Consider the following 18,205-nt stretch of genomic DNA (forward strand, 5'->3'; position numbering starts at 1 on the left):
AAAAGAGGGAAGATGTGTAATTTATTCTTTTTAAAGCTCCACCGTCTTTTTTTTAATGCCCAGAGTCAGAATCTAAATGCTGATTGTTCTTTTAATTTTTACAGAGAAGTGTTTGTAATCCTATTAGCATGCATTTGTTACTTGGGGTACCTGCAGTGTAGCAAAGATGTAAGTTTTGTAACTGGATTACAAACTTAAATTTAGATATAACCACACACTGTTGGGGGCAGCAATAACAGCACTTTACCTCGGGAAAATTGGTCGTACACAGCGTGAAAGCAGCCCTCATTTAAGAAATAGAGAGGTGGCAGACTGAGCGGAGGAGAGAAGGTTGAGGGATAGAGACTGAGGCCAGCAGACAGAGATAGAGGGAAGTCTTGCGCAGTAAAATGGAGCAGAGAATAAGAAAGACACTTATAAAACGTTATGGTCTCATATATTGCAAAGGCAGAGAGACGGGGAAGAAAAATGGAAGGTAGATCTTTGGTACAAGTTTGAAGCTGTAAAACTTGACATCTAAGCGTTACTTTTGAGTTGTCTTTGCTTTGAGTTGGTTTCTTCTATTATGTGTTACAGCCTGAACATCCTAACCTGTTTGATTTTAAAATGAACAAACCAAATTCGAGTGTCTATAAAATCCCAGATTTTTCCTTTTGAACAGTAAATGAGTCGAACCTTTTTTTAAACATACCCCATAGAGTTAAAGGTGCAATATGTAAAAATTGGCCATCTGTAGAGGATCAGCAGTATGGACTGGGAGCGCTAAACAGCTGGTCAGGGTTGGTGTTTTTACTGCTAGCCCAGGAGCTTTAGACTGTGTCAGGCCAGGCTAGGTGGTTAGCATGCTATCTTCAGTAAATATCCCTGCAGCATTACAGAGAAGTCAACAACAGAATTGTTATTTCTTCACTTTCTGTTGATATTTTTAGTTCATTTTTACTGCACCTTTAGTGTATTTTGAAGCTAAAAAGAATTGGCCACATGTTGACTTAATACTCCAAAACAATAGGGGGCAGCATGTTACCAGAGTAACCGCTAACTGTGGCCAACTGTATCTGTTAAGCTCAGATAGTCATGCAGCTACCGCTCCTATTTGCTGATTCTAGGAGCTCGAAGCACCTGGGGGAGTGTTGGAGTTGTTCACTTTCAGACTATCACCTCTCAAAGTTCAAAGTGGCTTGGGGCTAGCTGGTTAAATGCTAACTTATGTAGATTTCTCTGCAACACAATACATAGACATCCCTGATATATATTTAAAACTCTTATTTCTTTAAATTCTTTAAATAATTTTAGTTCTTACATATTGCACCATTTAATGTCTCAAGGCAATGAGAAAACTGCTTATTTTCAACCTTTCTGGCTTGCTGGTTGCAGGGATATGAAGCATTTTCACGTGTGGAAGTCAGCTGTCAGTGACATTTCATAAAAGGCCAAGTTAAAGACATGAGATAACTGCAGGATACTGAGATAAGAAGCTTGAAGGCAAAAGAGATAGGTGGACAGGTAAATATTATGGGGCCAAGAAGATTGGGAAAAGTAGAGAAAATAAGACAACATGTGAAAACCAGCCACACACACACACACACACACACCATACTGCACTTTATTTTATAGTGTCATAAAATGCTACAGTTTCAGTTGCCTTGCTGACAGCAAATCAGCCCAGAGAAACTTCCTCTGAAGCGTGCAGCGTTATTTTGGGATGAGTCTTCCTCTCAGTCTATGTCCCTTCAGTACACCTAAAGTTATGGCAGCACTTTGCACTGTGATGTCTTTTTTTTTTTTTATTTAATTGATAGAAAGCATCAGATTTTACGAGCCCACAATGCCGCGTGTCCACGCGTGGACTGTAAATTCCTGTTAGTTGTCTTCTGCGGCTGTATTGATTTAAAATCTGTCTGTATTGCCTTTCCTCTTTCTCTCCCTCTCCATCCCTCTGGCTTCTGTGTGTGCACTTTATGGCTGCATTGCTTTCAGACTATGTAGCACTCCCATTACACTGCTGGCTGACGACCTTACAGCTTCCATTTGGTTCACAGGATCTCTCAGTAATGTGAGAGAAATCGACTGATCGATTTTCTTTTTCTTTTGTATCCACACTGTTGTTGATGTGTCATGACTGCGAAATCACATTGAAACAGTTTTTATAACTACAAAATGGCTGATTTGTTTGTCACACAAATAGCTACTCGAAAGCACAGAAATAATGCAGATGGAACACATAACATTGTTTATTGCAAATCTCCGTCAGTGCATGTACAATTCATTTTTACGGCCTTTTCGTCTGTTCCTCTCTGCCAGGGTTTATTTTGAAGGTCTACAGAGACCATCATGACAGAACACTGATTAGGTCTTGAGTCCACTTTTTTTAAACAATGAAGCTACTGCCAATCATCATGTCAAAACAAAGGTGTACATTGGCCTATTTAGTCATACCAGGGTTTTCCAGAGTCCTTAAAAACTCTGTGCTCTGATTGGCTTTGAATGACAGCCCTCTCATTTGCCTAATGAAGTTGAAATGGTAAATATAGTACAATAAATAAATACATTGGTGGAAATACATAGACGGAAAATGCTAAGGAAGAACAGTAAAGAAATAAATACATTTAAAAGTGAACAAATTAATACAGTGCATTTTCGTGCATTTAATCGGACATTAATTTATTTATGGATCAATTAATTAATTAATTTTTTTTTTATTTCTGATCTTGGCCGCTTCAGTCCTCCATACATGGGACCAGTAATCACCAATACAAACTGTGCAGCCTAGTGAAAATTTATCGGAGCACGCTCGGCAAACACGCCACATCGTGAAGCACTAGCTAACGTGACTTTGAGTATGAATTAATTCATTTAATTCTTGTAATTCTGACTTTCCTTCATATCCTTTGGACTTCACCTGCATTCATAAAGCCTTAGAGACTTATGTTTAACCTGTTTAACCTCGCATAAACTCATAACCCTTTCAACACAAAAGCAATCTGAAATGGATGCTGTCGCGTAAGGGTTAAGGTGAAAGCAAGAAAAGAGAAAAGGATGCATATCCTGTTTGCCTTAAGTGCAGTGTAATATATTTCTACCTTAATTATGAACTCTTTTGCATAGAGAAAATAGAATCAGTCTAATGAAAATACAGTGAATGTGCCAAGATTAATGCCTCAAGTGAGATTTAGTTTATTAAAAAGACAACTGCGCTCACCAGTCTGCCTCCCTGATTCTTTCATCTGTGTGCATGACATTATGAACATCCAGGAAAATGCTTTGCATACAGCATGTGATCAAACAGGAATTAAACAGGCCACTTAGTGTTTTGCCTCTCTATGCTTGTGCACTGTTGAACTCAAAGTTGGCAGTGGAATGAAATTAATATGTGCTGCGAGACATGCAGGTAGCCATTGTTATTAAAGGTCCTATGTGTAGAAGAGGGTGAGATGAGGGGTGTTCAGTTGGTTGCAATCTGCTAACACAACACCAGATGCTACTAAATTTCGGCACACTGAACCTTTTTAATAAAGGCTTAAATGGCAAAATAAAATCCACCACTGATGCAGCCTCGCACACCAGGCGCCACACATCACCTCAGCATTGTGGCTCTTTGCGTCACAGCCCTGTCACGTCTCAATTAAAGCCATGACATTTATGTAAAGTTACACTTCTGTCTGAGTATTGATCGAGCCAACAGTCTGAAAAGCGCTGTTGTTGCTCTACACTGTCATGTTTGTCTGCAGTTTAGTGACATGACATCATGTGCCGTATGTGTGCGGCTTTAAACCTTTCAACTCTGCAGCTTCTCGTGGCTCTCCTTTCATCACTCTTACATCACACGTTTCAGTCATTATTCATCGCCCGGCCTGTTACTAACAGCCTGTTAGGCTGACTTGCTGTAAATCCACAGGTGCTTTGATTTTGCATATAGCTCCTCTTCAGTAGATTATTCTCTATTGATCTCAGTGTCTGCCTCTCAATCTTTTTGCTCCATCCAGTTTCCATCACTTTGTCTGTGTTCGCTGTCCAGACATCTGCTCCATTCACCATCTACCATCCCTCATCACTTCCATCCTTTTTTCTGTCTCTCTGCCCCATCTTTGCACCGCTCTTCTGCCATCTGTCCATCTGTGACCTTTCAGCCCATAGTCTCTCCTGACACCCTTTCTTTTTGTATTAAAATTTTCCTCACTTTTTTTTCTTTTTTTTAGTTGAAAAGACTTCATTTTCTGAAGGCTGGACACAAACGTAAAGGGGGAGGAAGAGGAGAATGATGAAAGTGGAGCAAAGGACAACTGCCACATACTGAGCGATGGCAGTCATTGGAAAGAAAAAAGCATCTTTTTTGACTTGTAGCCATGTAGAGGAAGAGAGGAGAAAAGATGAAGGGAGAAGAGCTAAGGGAAGGATCAGAGAACTCTGAACAGGGGGAGGGTGCAGGAGAAATGAATAGCTCTCACTTCAGAAAGAAGTGGTTTATTTGTAGAATATAGGTTTTTACCTCTTATGAGGGATTCTGGTAGGAGTAGTAATTTATTATTCCCGATGCGAGTGGCATGACTCTATTTGATGGATTGCTATGAACTTTTGTACAGATATTTATGGTGCGCAGAGGATGAACACTAATGTCTCTGGTGATTTCTAGAACCACTATGAAGTTTGCATTTCTACCAAATTCAATTAATCTAATAGATGAGAAATCCAGTTCAGAGGTTTGCCAGAGGTGGTGAGATTTTATTGGGGACACACTGGTGAATTTATAGACACTAGATTTGAGTTGGTGAGCCGACCCCGAGCAGTTGGAACGTATTCAGCGAAACAAATCTGTGATTATGCAGTATGCAAATAGTGGTGATCAAATGGTAAGGTGTAATGCAATTACAGGTGGAAAGTGTTGTTGATTAATGTATCTTTTGGTGCTTTCATGACACAGAATAGACATGTAATCAGTAATTAGAGGTGTGTCTTTTTAGTCTTTTGCTTGCTCTCTAAATTTGAACAACATAAATTTAATGTTACAGTTTTTTGCAAAACAAATTCTGTGTCATTCTGTATCAATGTCATATTTTGTAGAAATACCAGCACATTGTACTGATTTCGTTTACACCTGCATAAGATCTGATCAAAATGCGAGCCAGACTAGCTCCAGATGTGGTCAGTCAGATGGGATCACATTCCGATCATGACTCATTTATTTGTATTTTAATGCCAAGTGTGAATGGGGATCACAGTTTGCAGGATTAAGGGGTCAAATCAGTAGGTCGGAGCAGGCAGGAAGGAGACTTCCAACAATGCAGTTATGTCGCATGATCAAGATCTTGCTCATTTCAAAATTCTCGTCAGATTCTGAAATATCAGAGTGAAATATTCTCTTCTTTTTGGCACCCTCACTTCTGTCTACATTAGTATGTGTGCTGTAGTTTAGACTCTTTTTGACAGCTTAACCAGCGTGGAGAAGAGCGAAGATCCTCAGAATTTAAATATCAGACAAGGCCACAGTCGCAACCGCATTTTGAGCAGAGCCTGGGTGTTCATGTCCCAAACTGAGAACCTTAAGTGAGCATTATGTAATACTAATGACCACACGCAGCAAGCACTCACACATGGTGTAATTTGGGCATCAATTCAGGAGGGAGTCTTATCCCGACTCAATACTCCACAAGAATTAACGACATAATAAGTGAAATTTCCAATTACAGGAACCTCTTGAGTAAAACCTCTCCCATGAGACTAGTAATACGTTTCAATTCATTGTTGTTTCATCCGTCCCATTCAGAAAGCCTTTGTATCCCTCGTCCGTTTCCTCAAGTGTTTTTGTTTTCCTGCTACAAATTTGATGACCAGACATGTTGTCCTCTTTATGTCGAGCAAATTACTTGGCATAACAACGAGGCTGCAAGTGTCAGAAAACAGGAGATGGAGAAGGAGGGATGGTGACCTGAATCTTAATTACAGTGGGTAAAAGTTGGGAGTGTGTAGAGGCATGATTGAAGGAGAAAGCAATAAGTGATGGACTGGAGAAAAGCTGGAATGAAGGGATGAGTCCATGAATCGGTAAATGGATGGAGGGATTCCGGTCAAGCTCCTTCCATTACAGCTGTGATGAAACTGAACGCGTGGGTGCATAAAGGACTGTGTGTGTGTGTGTGTGTGTGTGTCTGTCTGTGGGCGCATGCATGCTTGTGCTCATTATCATCAGTAGTTTTGTGTGCCTTTGGGCAAGAATGTGATATGCGTACATTTCCGTGTGTGTTTTTCTTGGTTGTGTACTTTGTGTGCTTGGGTGGGTGAGCACCGCTGCTTTGGCAGCTGCCTGCAGCAAAAGGATTAGAGAGGTGGCACTGCTGAAACGGAGCTGATCTATTTGTGAGAGCGCGCGTGTTTGTGTTCCTCTGCGGTTGTATCGGCGATGAATCGGATCAGAGTTGTGTGTTCCCGGAGTCTGAAAGGGAATTGGATCAGATTACAGGAAAATCCTGGCACTGGATTAACTCCAATCCCCACAAGAGGGGAAAGAAAGGGGAAGAAGTGGCGGTGATGTTTAGATGAGAGGAGGGAAGAGTGAGATGAACTGTAGGATCTGGTTATGTAATAACTGCAGGGGTAATGTGACTGTGTGCCTCTAAAGTTGCTGTGTGTAGCACCTTTTTAAAAACGGCTTTTCATTTTCAGGTTGTGATACCCTTGTGTATTATACAAAAAGTAAAACAGGTCTATATGATGATCCTCTATTTCGTGACAGTGATGCGAGTGTATTGAATTGAACATTTGCCATAAACTGTTGCTGTTATAAAGATGGTAGCACACCATGCCTCCTCCCTCTCCCTTGTTCTGACTGTGTGCAGTTGTCCCTTGGGCTTTAATGAAAATTAAGATGTAGCGACGCCCCCCTCCCCATCCTTGTTTAACTCATTCCACCCTTTGGCAATGCCGGAAGCTTTGCCTTAGCGTATTTTCTTTGGGTGCCGTAGAGAAACCCAGCAAGCTCCCTAAAGGATAGGTTCAGGAGTCTGTCTTTTTCATTGTACATATGGGTGTGTGAGTATTTTATAGTATTATTGGTTGCTGTAATTATTCCTCCTTTCCAAATGGGTTATAAATGGAGCTTGGTCTTATTTCTTTTTAATTCAGTTAGCTGGTTTTAATCTAGATTTAATAAAACACATTAAAACAAACTAACACTTTTCTACCCTTCCTGTTGAACTCCAAGCCCATTAACTCCTATGGAAATGTAAATCTATATATATGCATTAATAAAAAACATGTTGCAAATACATAATTTGATTAAATAGGCTCAGCCAATTTCTAAAACAGCTGCAGGTATTTAGCTAAATTAAGAGGATTGTTGAGAAAGATGCTGCCTTCAAACGAGGTTGTATTTAAAGCTCATTTACATACGAAAATGGATACATTTATTTCAAACGTTGCAACTGTAAGTGCTCACAAACGTCCATTCATTCTTTATGTTGGAGTGGATGTTAAGTAAAACATTCATTAGATGGAGCTCAGACTCAAGAGTCCCTGACAACAACAGACATGGCGAAGGTAGAGGAGGTTGTTCAAGGTCCCCACAAGTGTTTTAACCTGTGTTCTGAATGTCACCCTGAAGTAAACCAACACGACACATAAACCCCCCCTTGAACTAATTTGACCGGACCGTAACCATTTAACAGGTCAGTACCATCGATTGTACGATTGATTTGTTTTGTTCCCTCTGCTGCGTGATGCGCGTCACACATAAAGCCGAAGAGCATGTACCACATTACTCTGACTGCCCCCCGGCAATTTGTGACCCAGCATGCACTGCTGTCTGCCTGGTGGACGTCGGGCACAGAGGGAGTTGGCAGGGGTCCGGACTAATCGGCAGGCTTTATATGTGGTGTGCTTTGAATCATTGATATTGCTGTTCCTTACAGATTTTGCATGTAGTGACAGCAATCTGGCAGCAACAACCTTGAGGGGGGGAATCATTTTTCCTTTTTTAGACAGCGCGAGTGCCAACCCATGACCACTCAGATTTTTTTTTGTGTGTGCACGGTGGTATTTTGGAGAGAATTTGTACTGTTTTCAAAGCAGCATTGTCTGCTCAATTGAATTGAAAATCTGTGGAAAAAATGTTGAAAGCCTTTCTATTCTTTCCCTCCATGACTAATCCAAGCCAGGTTTTTAGTGGTGTAGTTGCTTGTGTCTGTACTTTGAGTTCAAAGACAAAAAGGATTGTTATGCTTAGCACCAACCCTCATCTGCTAGGATTCTTTGCCTGTGTGTCCTTGCAGGAGCGAAACTGCAGTAGAATGAAAACACTTCTGAACTCATGCAGACTTCATCAGAGCTAACATGACCCAATATTTTGCTGCCAAGAACCAAAAAAAACTGTCTTTATTATTAGCAGTATGCAGCACTCCCTGGTGCTCGAAACTTCTTGAGGGGTTGAGGTTTCTGTGGTTAAAAGGAGTACTTTATAACATACAAAGAAAAATATCCTGTGTTATATTATGAAAGAAGTGGTGGCATGCTTTTTACACCAACAGACCCACATGCCACTCAGGCACCCTTTTGTACACACCCAAGGCCAATCACAAATTTGCTGAATCAGACACACTGTGGCGCCAAAAGCCGAAAGGGATCACATTGGTAGCGTTCCTACTCTTACAAGGGTTGGTGCAACTTAAATCCCAAGTATCATGCTGCTTAGGCAAAGAAGATAAGGATTAGACAATGTGCAGTGCCAGCAGAAAACATGACTACGCACACACAAAACACTCATGCAAACAGAAGAGCTCTTCTCAAACTGCCTTCTTAAATCTGTTAAGGGTTACAGAAAACAATTGTAAAGTAGCCCTCAGCAATTAACTTACTGCACGAACACCCTTTGTTTTCACACAAACATACAGTCCAAGACCACCAGTCGAAAAACTTTTATTTTCAGATGATAGTATGAGCTGAGCAATTTAAGTGGAAAGTTGAATCTTTGAAAAATTTGAATGCATTTCACAATATCTTAGTATTCAAGATGTCTCCCTTTTGCTTAAATGACCCCACAAATGACCTTTTCAAGAACTACTTGAAGACCAAAGAACACCAAGGAGTCTTTACTGTCCTGAATTTTACTCTCCAGTTACCCAACTTCAACCCCATTGAACATTTGCTATAGTGGCACTTGACTCGTCTCCGTGGAGTACTCTAGCATTCTTTGGTCTTCCAGTAGTTCTTGCAAAGCTTTGAGGTGTGATCGTAAATCACAAGAAGATTTGAGGAACACTGTCGAATCAATTAGGGATAGCACAACCTTGTGGAGTCCATGCCAGCTCGAGTGCAGACCGTCATTGAAGCAAAGGGAGAACATATCAAATACTTTTTTAAAGATTCAGCTTTTCAACCAAATTTTGAAGCTACTGACTAGTTTTGACTAGTTTTTCTCAGATTTTTCTTTCTTCTCCACAGAGTGTGGAGAAGGAAATATGTGACCTTCAACCAAAAAAATACATTTATAAAGGTAGTAAAGCAGATAGCCAATTTCTGGGTCCAGAGGTGCAGATAAGGTACATGGAAGGGTCTTCTATTATGACCTGAACCAACAGATACAGCCACTGTTGCCACTGTGAGGCAGGATCCTGTTTTGCTGTCAATAATGCTGAAATTCCTTGATTGCTGGAAGGTCACCTCTGCAGTTTGTTGCAAACTAAACAGCATCAGAGTTTCTGCATTAAAATAAGGCCACAAACATCCCTCACACATCCCATCCCCTTACACCGGGGACACGCTGTTGTGTGTTTCAGCTGAGAGGCACTCAGACAGTGTAGGCCGCTTGGGTAAACTAAAGCTACTGAGTCATCCGGCCTTTTGATAATTATCCATTTTCAGCCCTAATATATTCCAAGAAAACAGTCCCCTACATCATCTCAGTGCCACTACCTTCCTTTTTTGAAAGGCTGCAAAGAGTCATCGATTTAATGTTTGCCCAGTTTTGACCTTGGCATCAGCACCAACAGGGAATACAATAGGATTTTTAAGATCAAAGTTTTCTTTTTTTTTTTCTTGAGTCAACCAGGTCCTTGTGATTGTGCTCCTGCTGCTCTTGCGGACAGGAGACATGAGTGAAATCTGTCTTGCAGTCGCTAAAAAGTACATCAAACTGTTTTTCCCAAGACTCTTGTACTTTGTGTGGCCCTCTGCTGTACTAACCTCCATGCTTGATGTTCTCTTTTAAACTTGAACAAATTTTGTTATCCTCCTAAGACATCAGCAAGGTTGTTTTAGCCTCAAGGATTTCAGGCAGCCTGGTGAGCACACACTCGCAGGGACAGAGAGAGAAAAATGGCTCTTTATGCCGACTCTACTTTACTCCATCTTGTTGATAAATGATTTCACCCAACGTTTTCCACTATTGTGAGCTCTTTGCGAAATGTTCTGGCACAGTGAGGGCGCAGTGGAGCAAAGGAGCTGGGGTGGGGCTGTCAAGGGTCCTCGTTGAATTTGAATTTTGACATCCTGTAACAACGTTACACACAAGTGATTTCAAGCTGAAGTGCTTGGAGAGAGAGAGAGAGGCACGGGAGAGTGACAGTCCCTCCATCATTGAAGCTCTCTGCTATCCTTCCCCTGCCTGATTACTCCATCTAATCCACTTTTTTTCACCCTCTACTGTACGTCTCTATGTCCCCTTTCTCCCTCTACTCCCACTGAACACTTTGATTCCTTGTCTCATTTGATTCATCCATCAATCTTTCTTTAACTCCCTCCCTTCCCACACCTATCTATACTCAACCATTTTTCTCCCACTACTCATGAATTGCTCTTAATGCATTTTGTTTCACTCTCCTGCCCTCTTTGTGCTGTACAGTACCATCTATCTGTCTCTGTCACTTCCTATTGAAGCTATACACCCACCAAAGCCTGTCCCCCATTTCCTTGCTTCTCCTGCCTACTTACTTCCAGCTGATAAAAACAGTTATGCCATGAGGAAAAACTATTAAAGTGTGGACAGATGAAGCTACAGCAGCTCTGCAGTTTTTAAGTGCACAGACAGGCAGACGTTCAGAGATGCTGCCACCCAGGATAATGACCTCAAGCTTGAGGAATGTACATCAACAGTGATATCTTGTACAAAAGCAAGAGCGCTCGATCATCCAATATAAGAATTTATATATAAAAAGGAAGTGAAGGCACACAGCCCTGTCTACATCATTGGACATCACACGTCTCCACCCCAGTAAAGAAATCTAAGAAAGGACTGCATTTTTCGAGATAACCTAAGAAGATGATTGGAAACATCACAAATTGGTATTGAATGTGCACTTCCCAGGACAGGAGGACAGAACCCTGCTGCTATCTGGCAAAAGATACAAAAATATATAAAGTATAATATATATATTTATATAAAGTATTCGCCGGCGTACCGCCAGACTACAGGGCAGCTTCTTTTCTCAGACTGTGATACTCCATAACTCATCCTCTGCACTCCAACAGAAAAAAAGTTTTATTTGTTTGACTTATAATCTATTCATCCTTTATATAATTTTTGTTTTGTAGCATCATGAACCTTGTACCTTGTGGATATTCATCAGTTCCTGCTGTGTATTAAGCGTAATCATGCACGCTCACTATAAACACACACTGTAGTCAGGAGCAGGGCACTGAATGTGTGAAAGCACTCTTAAAAGTGCGCATGTGTGGTGTGTGGGTGTGCCCAAGCGTGTGTGTGTACGTGCGCATGCACGTGTGTGTGTCTGTGCTAGTTTGTGTGTGCATGCGACAACCCAGTGACCTGTCCTTGTGCTAGTACAGCCCATTGACTTGTCTGTCAGACCTTATAAAACAGTGACCACTCAATCTGTTACACTGGCTGCTACTTCACTCACTGACTCAGTGTGTTTGTGTGTGTGTGAGCGAGTGATGGAGAGTACAATATGCAGTGACACACACACTGGTATACGTGTGATTAGTGTGCACTAAAGTCTATGGGAGGTGTGTGTGAATTTCTGTCCTTGTGATGGTGGAGTGTGTCTTCTACATCTTTCACTGTTGCAGTTTATCAAAGAGGCCTTGTGTTACTAGCCATATGTATTTGTCATCACGAGCTGTACAGGAACCAAATGCATGCGCGCACACACACACAGCCACACACACACACACACACACACACACACACACACACACACACACACACACACACACACACACTCTTAAGCACATTGAAACATTTGGCTGCACAGTGAGAAGGTTAAAAGAAGGGTGACTCAGGCTGAAAAAATTAGCATTTTGTGTGTGAATGCATATATGTGCCCAGAGTAGCCCAAAGCATAGTTGGTGCATCCCATACAGTATATACACACACTGACTATGTGTCCTTTTAGGTATAGTATGTGTGCATGTAGACATGCTATATAGAAACACACAACAGAGCTCTACAACATGTAGATGTTTTATGTGTTTGTATGTGCACTCCTGTGTCTCGGTATGTATGTTTTTGTGTGTGTATGCATGTGTTTGGGCTTATACAGTTCAGTTAATTGAATGTTGTATGTTAGACTGTGTGTAGTGTACTATGTGTGATCCCATTAATGAGTCTCCTGTGAAACCTGTGAAGGAGCTACAGTACAGATGCTATAAATTGGACTAATTTCTCTGCAGAGAACGCCCTGCTGTCTGAGTGTGTCTGTATATTCTCACACAGATGATGCTTTATAAGGTTACAGTGAATATTAATATGCGCCTTTCATGTGGGTGTGTGTATTGTGATCCTGATCTAATTTTCTCATGAGGTGAGTTTCCTCCCCAACGTACTTAAAGGCGCACTATGTAGTCATTGATTTACATGCTGACACGAACTAAATAATCAAACTGTCTTCACTTTCATGACTGAATAAACTGTAAATACAAACTGGCCTTAAAGGACAACACAATTTCATACTGTTTTACTTGTTTATATTTGGCGGACCCTGCCACCTTTCTAGCTTTAAACAGTAATATATGCAGCTTTAATTATACTAGTTAAGAGCTAGATGGGAAGCTTACATGCACTGAGAAAGTGGTGTTTCACTGTTCTGACACATTTGTTTACATACCTATGTACTCTGCACGATGGGTTTTTCATTGTGACTGTATTTCCAAAACATTTTTGATCCTTTTTTTGTAGTTTGTTATGTGCTTGCGTCGTTGCCAAATTCGAACGGCTGCAGTTTTCGCTTCGGGCCAACTTTGTCTCTGCAATCCATCCCTCTCTTTTGCTCTGCCCATTTGATAGGCTTGACAGTTATGCCTGCCAAATGTTGGAAATCAAAGTGCTGGTTGAACAATTAAAGGCTAAACTGTTTGATGGCAGTGGAGGAATTGGTTCAGGTCACTGACTTCCTCATGGTGCGTTCATTTTGAGGAAGGAAACCAAAAACTCTCTATTCATCAAATAGTTTTAGACGTTTTCAGATCTAGGTAGAGCTGGTGCCTTTTTTTTTTTTTTTCTGTTGAGTCATTCACATCTGTGCCTTCTGGGATAATTAGATTTGCTGTTTTGCAGCTTGTGTTTTGGACATCTGATTGCACACAGCCCTCTAATTTCATTCTGATGTTTGGATGTTGTTGTCTCCCAATATTTCCTGCTATATTTCATAACATGGCACAGCTTTGATTATGGGAATAATCAGCGACGTGGCTGAATCTGATCAGTGCAACTTGAGCTGTTCTGATTGGTTAAATTGGTGAAAATGGTTGGGAAACTAATCAGATTGCTTTGCTCAAATCAACCGTGTAAATTGTGGAAACCGGCCTTGTCTCAAATAATAATAATGATAATAAACTTTATTTATATAACATTTATATCACAATTACACTCTGCTTGCAGCTCCCACTGGGCAAAATTAAACCAGAGCTGAGACAGCCCACAGTGGAGGTTTGAAGGATGAATGTGGAGAAACACTGGCATTGGTCTGCTAACATGCTAATCTCTCTCAAATTATCGTGCTTTCTTTCTAACAGAAAAGCACAGAACAATCAATTTAGAATGATTATATGTCAAGATTAAAAAAGGTCTTTAAAAGTGACAGTTGCACACAGGTGCTGCATTAGATTGAGTCACGTTTCCACCGCAACCTTGCACAGACGTAACAGCAGTGTGCGGAGGAAAAAGTGTTAAAGAATAATGGAAAGGCTACCTCTACAACAGCCATAATTAAAAGTTAAAACAGACATTAAAATGGAAATGGGAATATCCAGTCTGTGCCACAATCCGAGCATGTATAATTAAAAATGGAATATATTGAGTTGAAATGTCTGAAGAGGTGACCATAGATCGGATTATGTCTTGTTATTGTCTGCTAAATGGAGAGTTAGCAATAAAACTAGCCATTGGATTGTTTTTATAGGTATAACGAGCAGTGCATTGCGTTTTTAATGGTACATTTGAACACCACAGTGCTGCTTAAAATGAGAATATTTCTCTTCCAAAAAGAGAATAACAGTTTGTTTCTTAAAAGGAAAACATCAGTCATTTTTGGACTGAACTTCTTGACTTACTATCATGAACAACAGTAATGATCCATGTCCTCCAAAGATGCAGTAAGCGGTTTAAGGCGCTGCACTTTGCTTTTTCAATCCTATGAGTCAGCATTACTTCCTTTTGGTCCACTGAACTGATCTGCCACCATATTGTATACTGTAATGCTGCTATATGATGCTCACCGTTGCGTATTTTACATCCCAGTCTTGTACATTGGCATTTTTATTGTTTTGCCAAGACCTTGAGCTTTTCTTATCCTTAACCAAGTTGCCTAAATACGACCATGGAAATGTTAATCATGGTCTAGTTGCCAGTAGCCAATGTTATTGCGAGTCAACAGTGAAATGCATTGACAGTCTATTTGTTTGTTTATAGATGCATTCAGTAAGAGCTTTTTGTGTTGCCAGTGAACAGTTTGCAGCACGCTCACCTTGCCTGCTGTGATTCATATTTGTGATCTATTGCTGATTATTTATCCATCCTGAATGAAGGACCCCAACTCTTTTTCTTCAGTAGTCGAGTTTTTTTCTTAGTCTTTCTTATGGTGTACATTTAGCCTTCAGGGATAAATATGTGTCAATAAAATTGACTTGAGTAGGGCTTATAGCTGCTTAGTGGACTTTGAGACACTCTAGACACCATGCCTGATAAGTCAAATGATGAGTCTGCTCTAAAAGAGATTAAAATGGTCTCCGTATTTTGTCAAAGTTCTTTAGAGAACCTCTTAGAGAGAATATCAGATTTTTCAGCTTTATATTATACAGAATATTCATGAATGTCTTGCTAGCAAAGTGCTGGAGGCATGGCGTCGCGACACACAACTGAGATCCCCTTGTTAGGTGGGATACCAAAAGTGGCAGAAAGTGGATTCAGAGTTATTACTACATCACAAGCTTTTGGTAATTTGTCAAACTTTCTGGACCAAAGGCATGACCAAAACATATGTACAGGGATTGCAGGGGACTGACCTCATCTCTTAGACATTGCCAACATCGGGGTATATTTGAGACCCTCCATGGTTAGTGTAATACAATCTTTATAGAACTGTTTCACATTAAATCAATCCATGTCAGGTGCAAACAGAAGAATTATGATCAAGCATGTTGCCCCATTGTTAATCATCAGTGGCAAACACCAAATCCTGCTATTATTGTATTCTGGCAACACAGTAACGCAGTGTTACTTCATATAGTAACTGGAAGAATATTCCTGATTTTGAAATTGTAATCCCTGCTATAATCATTGCTGGGAAAAGTAATTTTATAGTAATATATTACTAATTAATACGTTACTGCCCAACACTGGAAAAGTTTTCTCCTTATGTTGTTTCAAATAAAGAAGTCCTACAAACCAAATTTCCAAATTAGCTTTGTATCAATCTAACTTTGAGGGTGCAATATGTAAGAAGTTTAGTTGAAAACATTCAAAAATGAACTAAAATTATCAACAGAGTGTAAAGAAATAACAGTGTTGATATGTCAAACACAACAATGCATTGCGTTGCAGATGTATCTACTGCTAACAAGCTAGCAACAGCCCGCTCCCGTTTGCTGTGGCTCTCTGAGCTCCCACTCTGACCGCTAGCTGTCGCGCTAACTAGCCAACGGCAGCTACAGTTGGCATCAGATAGCAGTTACCCTGGGGATATGGTGATATGCTGCTCCGTTTGAGTATGAATTCGACAGGTGGCTAATTCTTACATATTGCACCTTGAAGAGGACGGGGTTGTATCAGGTGTTGCAGAGTGACACATAAAAAACGGCCCTGTGGCTTTTGTTATATGTGACTGTTCAAGGCCCGACCTTCCTTGTACCTTTGTGCACTGATGTAGCTTAAAGGACATAGAAATGTCCCTGATCACTAACACTGTGACAAATTCCTGTATATTCGTTGTACCTGTGTTGATTGTGATGCTGATTGCAGTGTTGTTGCTGAAAGGTACTGGGAGGGAAAATACACTTTTATGATGATGAACTTTCAATAAATCCTCTTTGATTAATGATCTAATTATCACATTACAGGAAAATGATGAGAAATGCCCCTCCTCTCTCTCCACACTCATAAAACATGAACCTTTCCTCATTTATGTAGTCATATCTTTATAGCAAGATGACAAGTTTTTTTTGTTCCTTTTGTTTTCATGGCTCATTAAGATGAGTGAGTGCGCCTCCTTGAGAGTTTACACAACTAATATTATTATTAATAAAAAATTGCTTTTTTGCCGTGTTGTTTTGCTGCAGGTGGGCTACGAGAACGCCGGCACCGTGGAGTTCCTGGTGGACAAACACGGCAAGCACTACTTCATCGAAGTCAACTCTCGACTCCAGGTTGAACACACGGTCACCGAGGAAATCACTGAGTAAGTAGCGGATGTTTACATATGCAGAAGGCTTTGGGCAGGCGGGCAGCTGGGCGGTTGGGGTGGTTGTCATTTTTCGAGTGCGTTTGTGTGGTATCATCTGTCCACAGACCATGTGTGCAGCTTCAAGGTTAGATGGTTCCCACTATGAAAAAGTTGCTGAAGTAGAGAAGAGTGAAGGCTGGATGTATAGAAGAGGTGTAGGCAGAGTTTTTTTTTTTTTTAAAGCATGTGTGACAAGGAAAAAAAGAGAGAACAGGTGGAATCAGTGAGGAGAAGAGCTCAAAGATGAGGTCAGAAAGAGAGAGGGTGGGAAAGAAGGAGAGAGGATAATAAAAGATATAAATAGCATTCTGCTCGGCTGATGACCTGTGAGATTTGCTCGGCTGAAACAACACAGATGGGTCTCTAGCTGATACACACAAGACAAACACGAAAAAACCCCATGAGTGCAGGTATACAGGCCTGTCAGTCACACCCAGACCCACGCATCTCTGCTCAGCACTGATGTGTGTACACACACAGAAAACTACAATTACGCTAATTCATATTAGATTCCCAGGGTAATGAGCTCAATTAATGAATTTAGCTGACAGTCTGACAAATCAACTAATACAGGAAGTTGTGGGCGGGGGGGGGGGGAGTGTTGCATGGATACAAAATGATTTCACCTGCTTGTACCAAACATGATTGACAACTTTGTAAGCGGCATTCTCTTGCCGTCTTGATCGTTTGGCTCCTTTCATCTTTTTTGTCTTCCAGTCTTTGTTTATTTTTTTCCCCTCCTTCACAAAGAAGCTCTTTGTCGAGCTTGCTGTATTTGCATTACAACACAGTGAGAGCAAATCAGCTCCGGATGAGTGGAACAAACTCATCAGTAAACATTGAACTCCTGCCGATCATAAAGCCAAACAACGACTAGTCTCAATAAAAAGTGGATTTTGTTCTCCCGAACCATTAATTTGGGTTATTTTGAGTAAAACTGTGTCTGCTTGTAAGTATATCCTGTCAGTTAAGGTCTTTAAATATTTATACTAGCCCTGGGTAATGTGACTTGATAATGACGATCTGAAAAACAAATGTGACTATGTGATATTTATCATCAATTTGGGAGGGTTTCGTTCATTTTATCTGTATAGTGCTTTTTCATGTTTTTCAGATTTATAATGATGCATACAAGCCATTTCATATTTTATTTAGAATTTAAAAAGTTGCGTGTTTGCCCACTTGCTGCACTCAGAGGCGGCTGTGGAAGCTCATTGTGCCCTGGGTCGAGTTCAGTTAAGGAAACATGTTATTACTTAAATTGTTTATGGATTAATAAACCCCTTGACAGTCCTGGTGCACCCACACAGGTCACTTTACTT

General features: G+C 40.6%; 1 protein-coding gene across 2 annotated transcripts in view; it reads left to right on the forward strand.

Moving 5' to 3' along the window:
* pcxb (pyruvate carboxylase b) overlaps positions 1–18,205 on the forward strand; it is a 307,003-nt gene that overhangs the window by 50,137 nt on the left and 238,661 nt on the right. For both annotated transcript variants that reach the window (XM_073474925.1, XM_073474926.1), the window contains exon 10: positions 16,720–16,838. In XM_073474925.1, coding sequence (XP_073331026.1) covers positions 16,720–16,838 — 119 coding nt within the window. The remainder of the gene's footprint in view (positions 1–16,719; positions 16,839–18,205) is intronic.

Source organism: Pagrus major, chromosome 10 (assembly GCF_040436345.1).
Source record: "Pagrus major chromosome 10, Pma_NU_1.0".
Taxonomy (NCBI): Eukaryota; Metazoa; Chordata; class Actinopteri; order Spariformes; family Sparidae; genus Pagrus; species Pagrus major.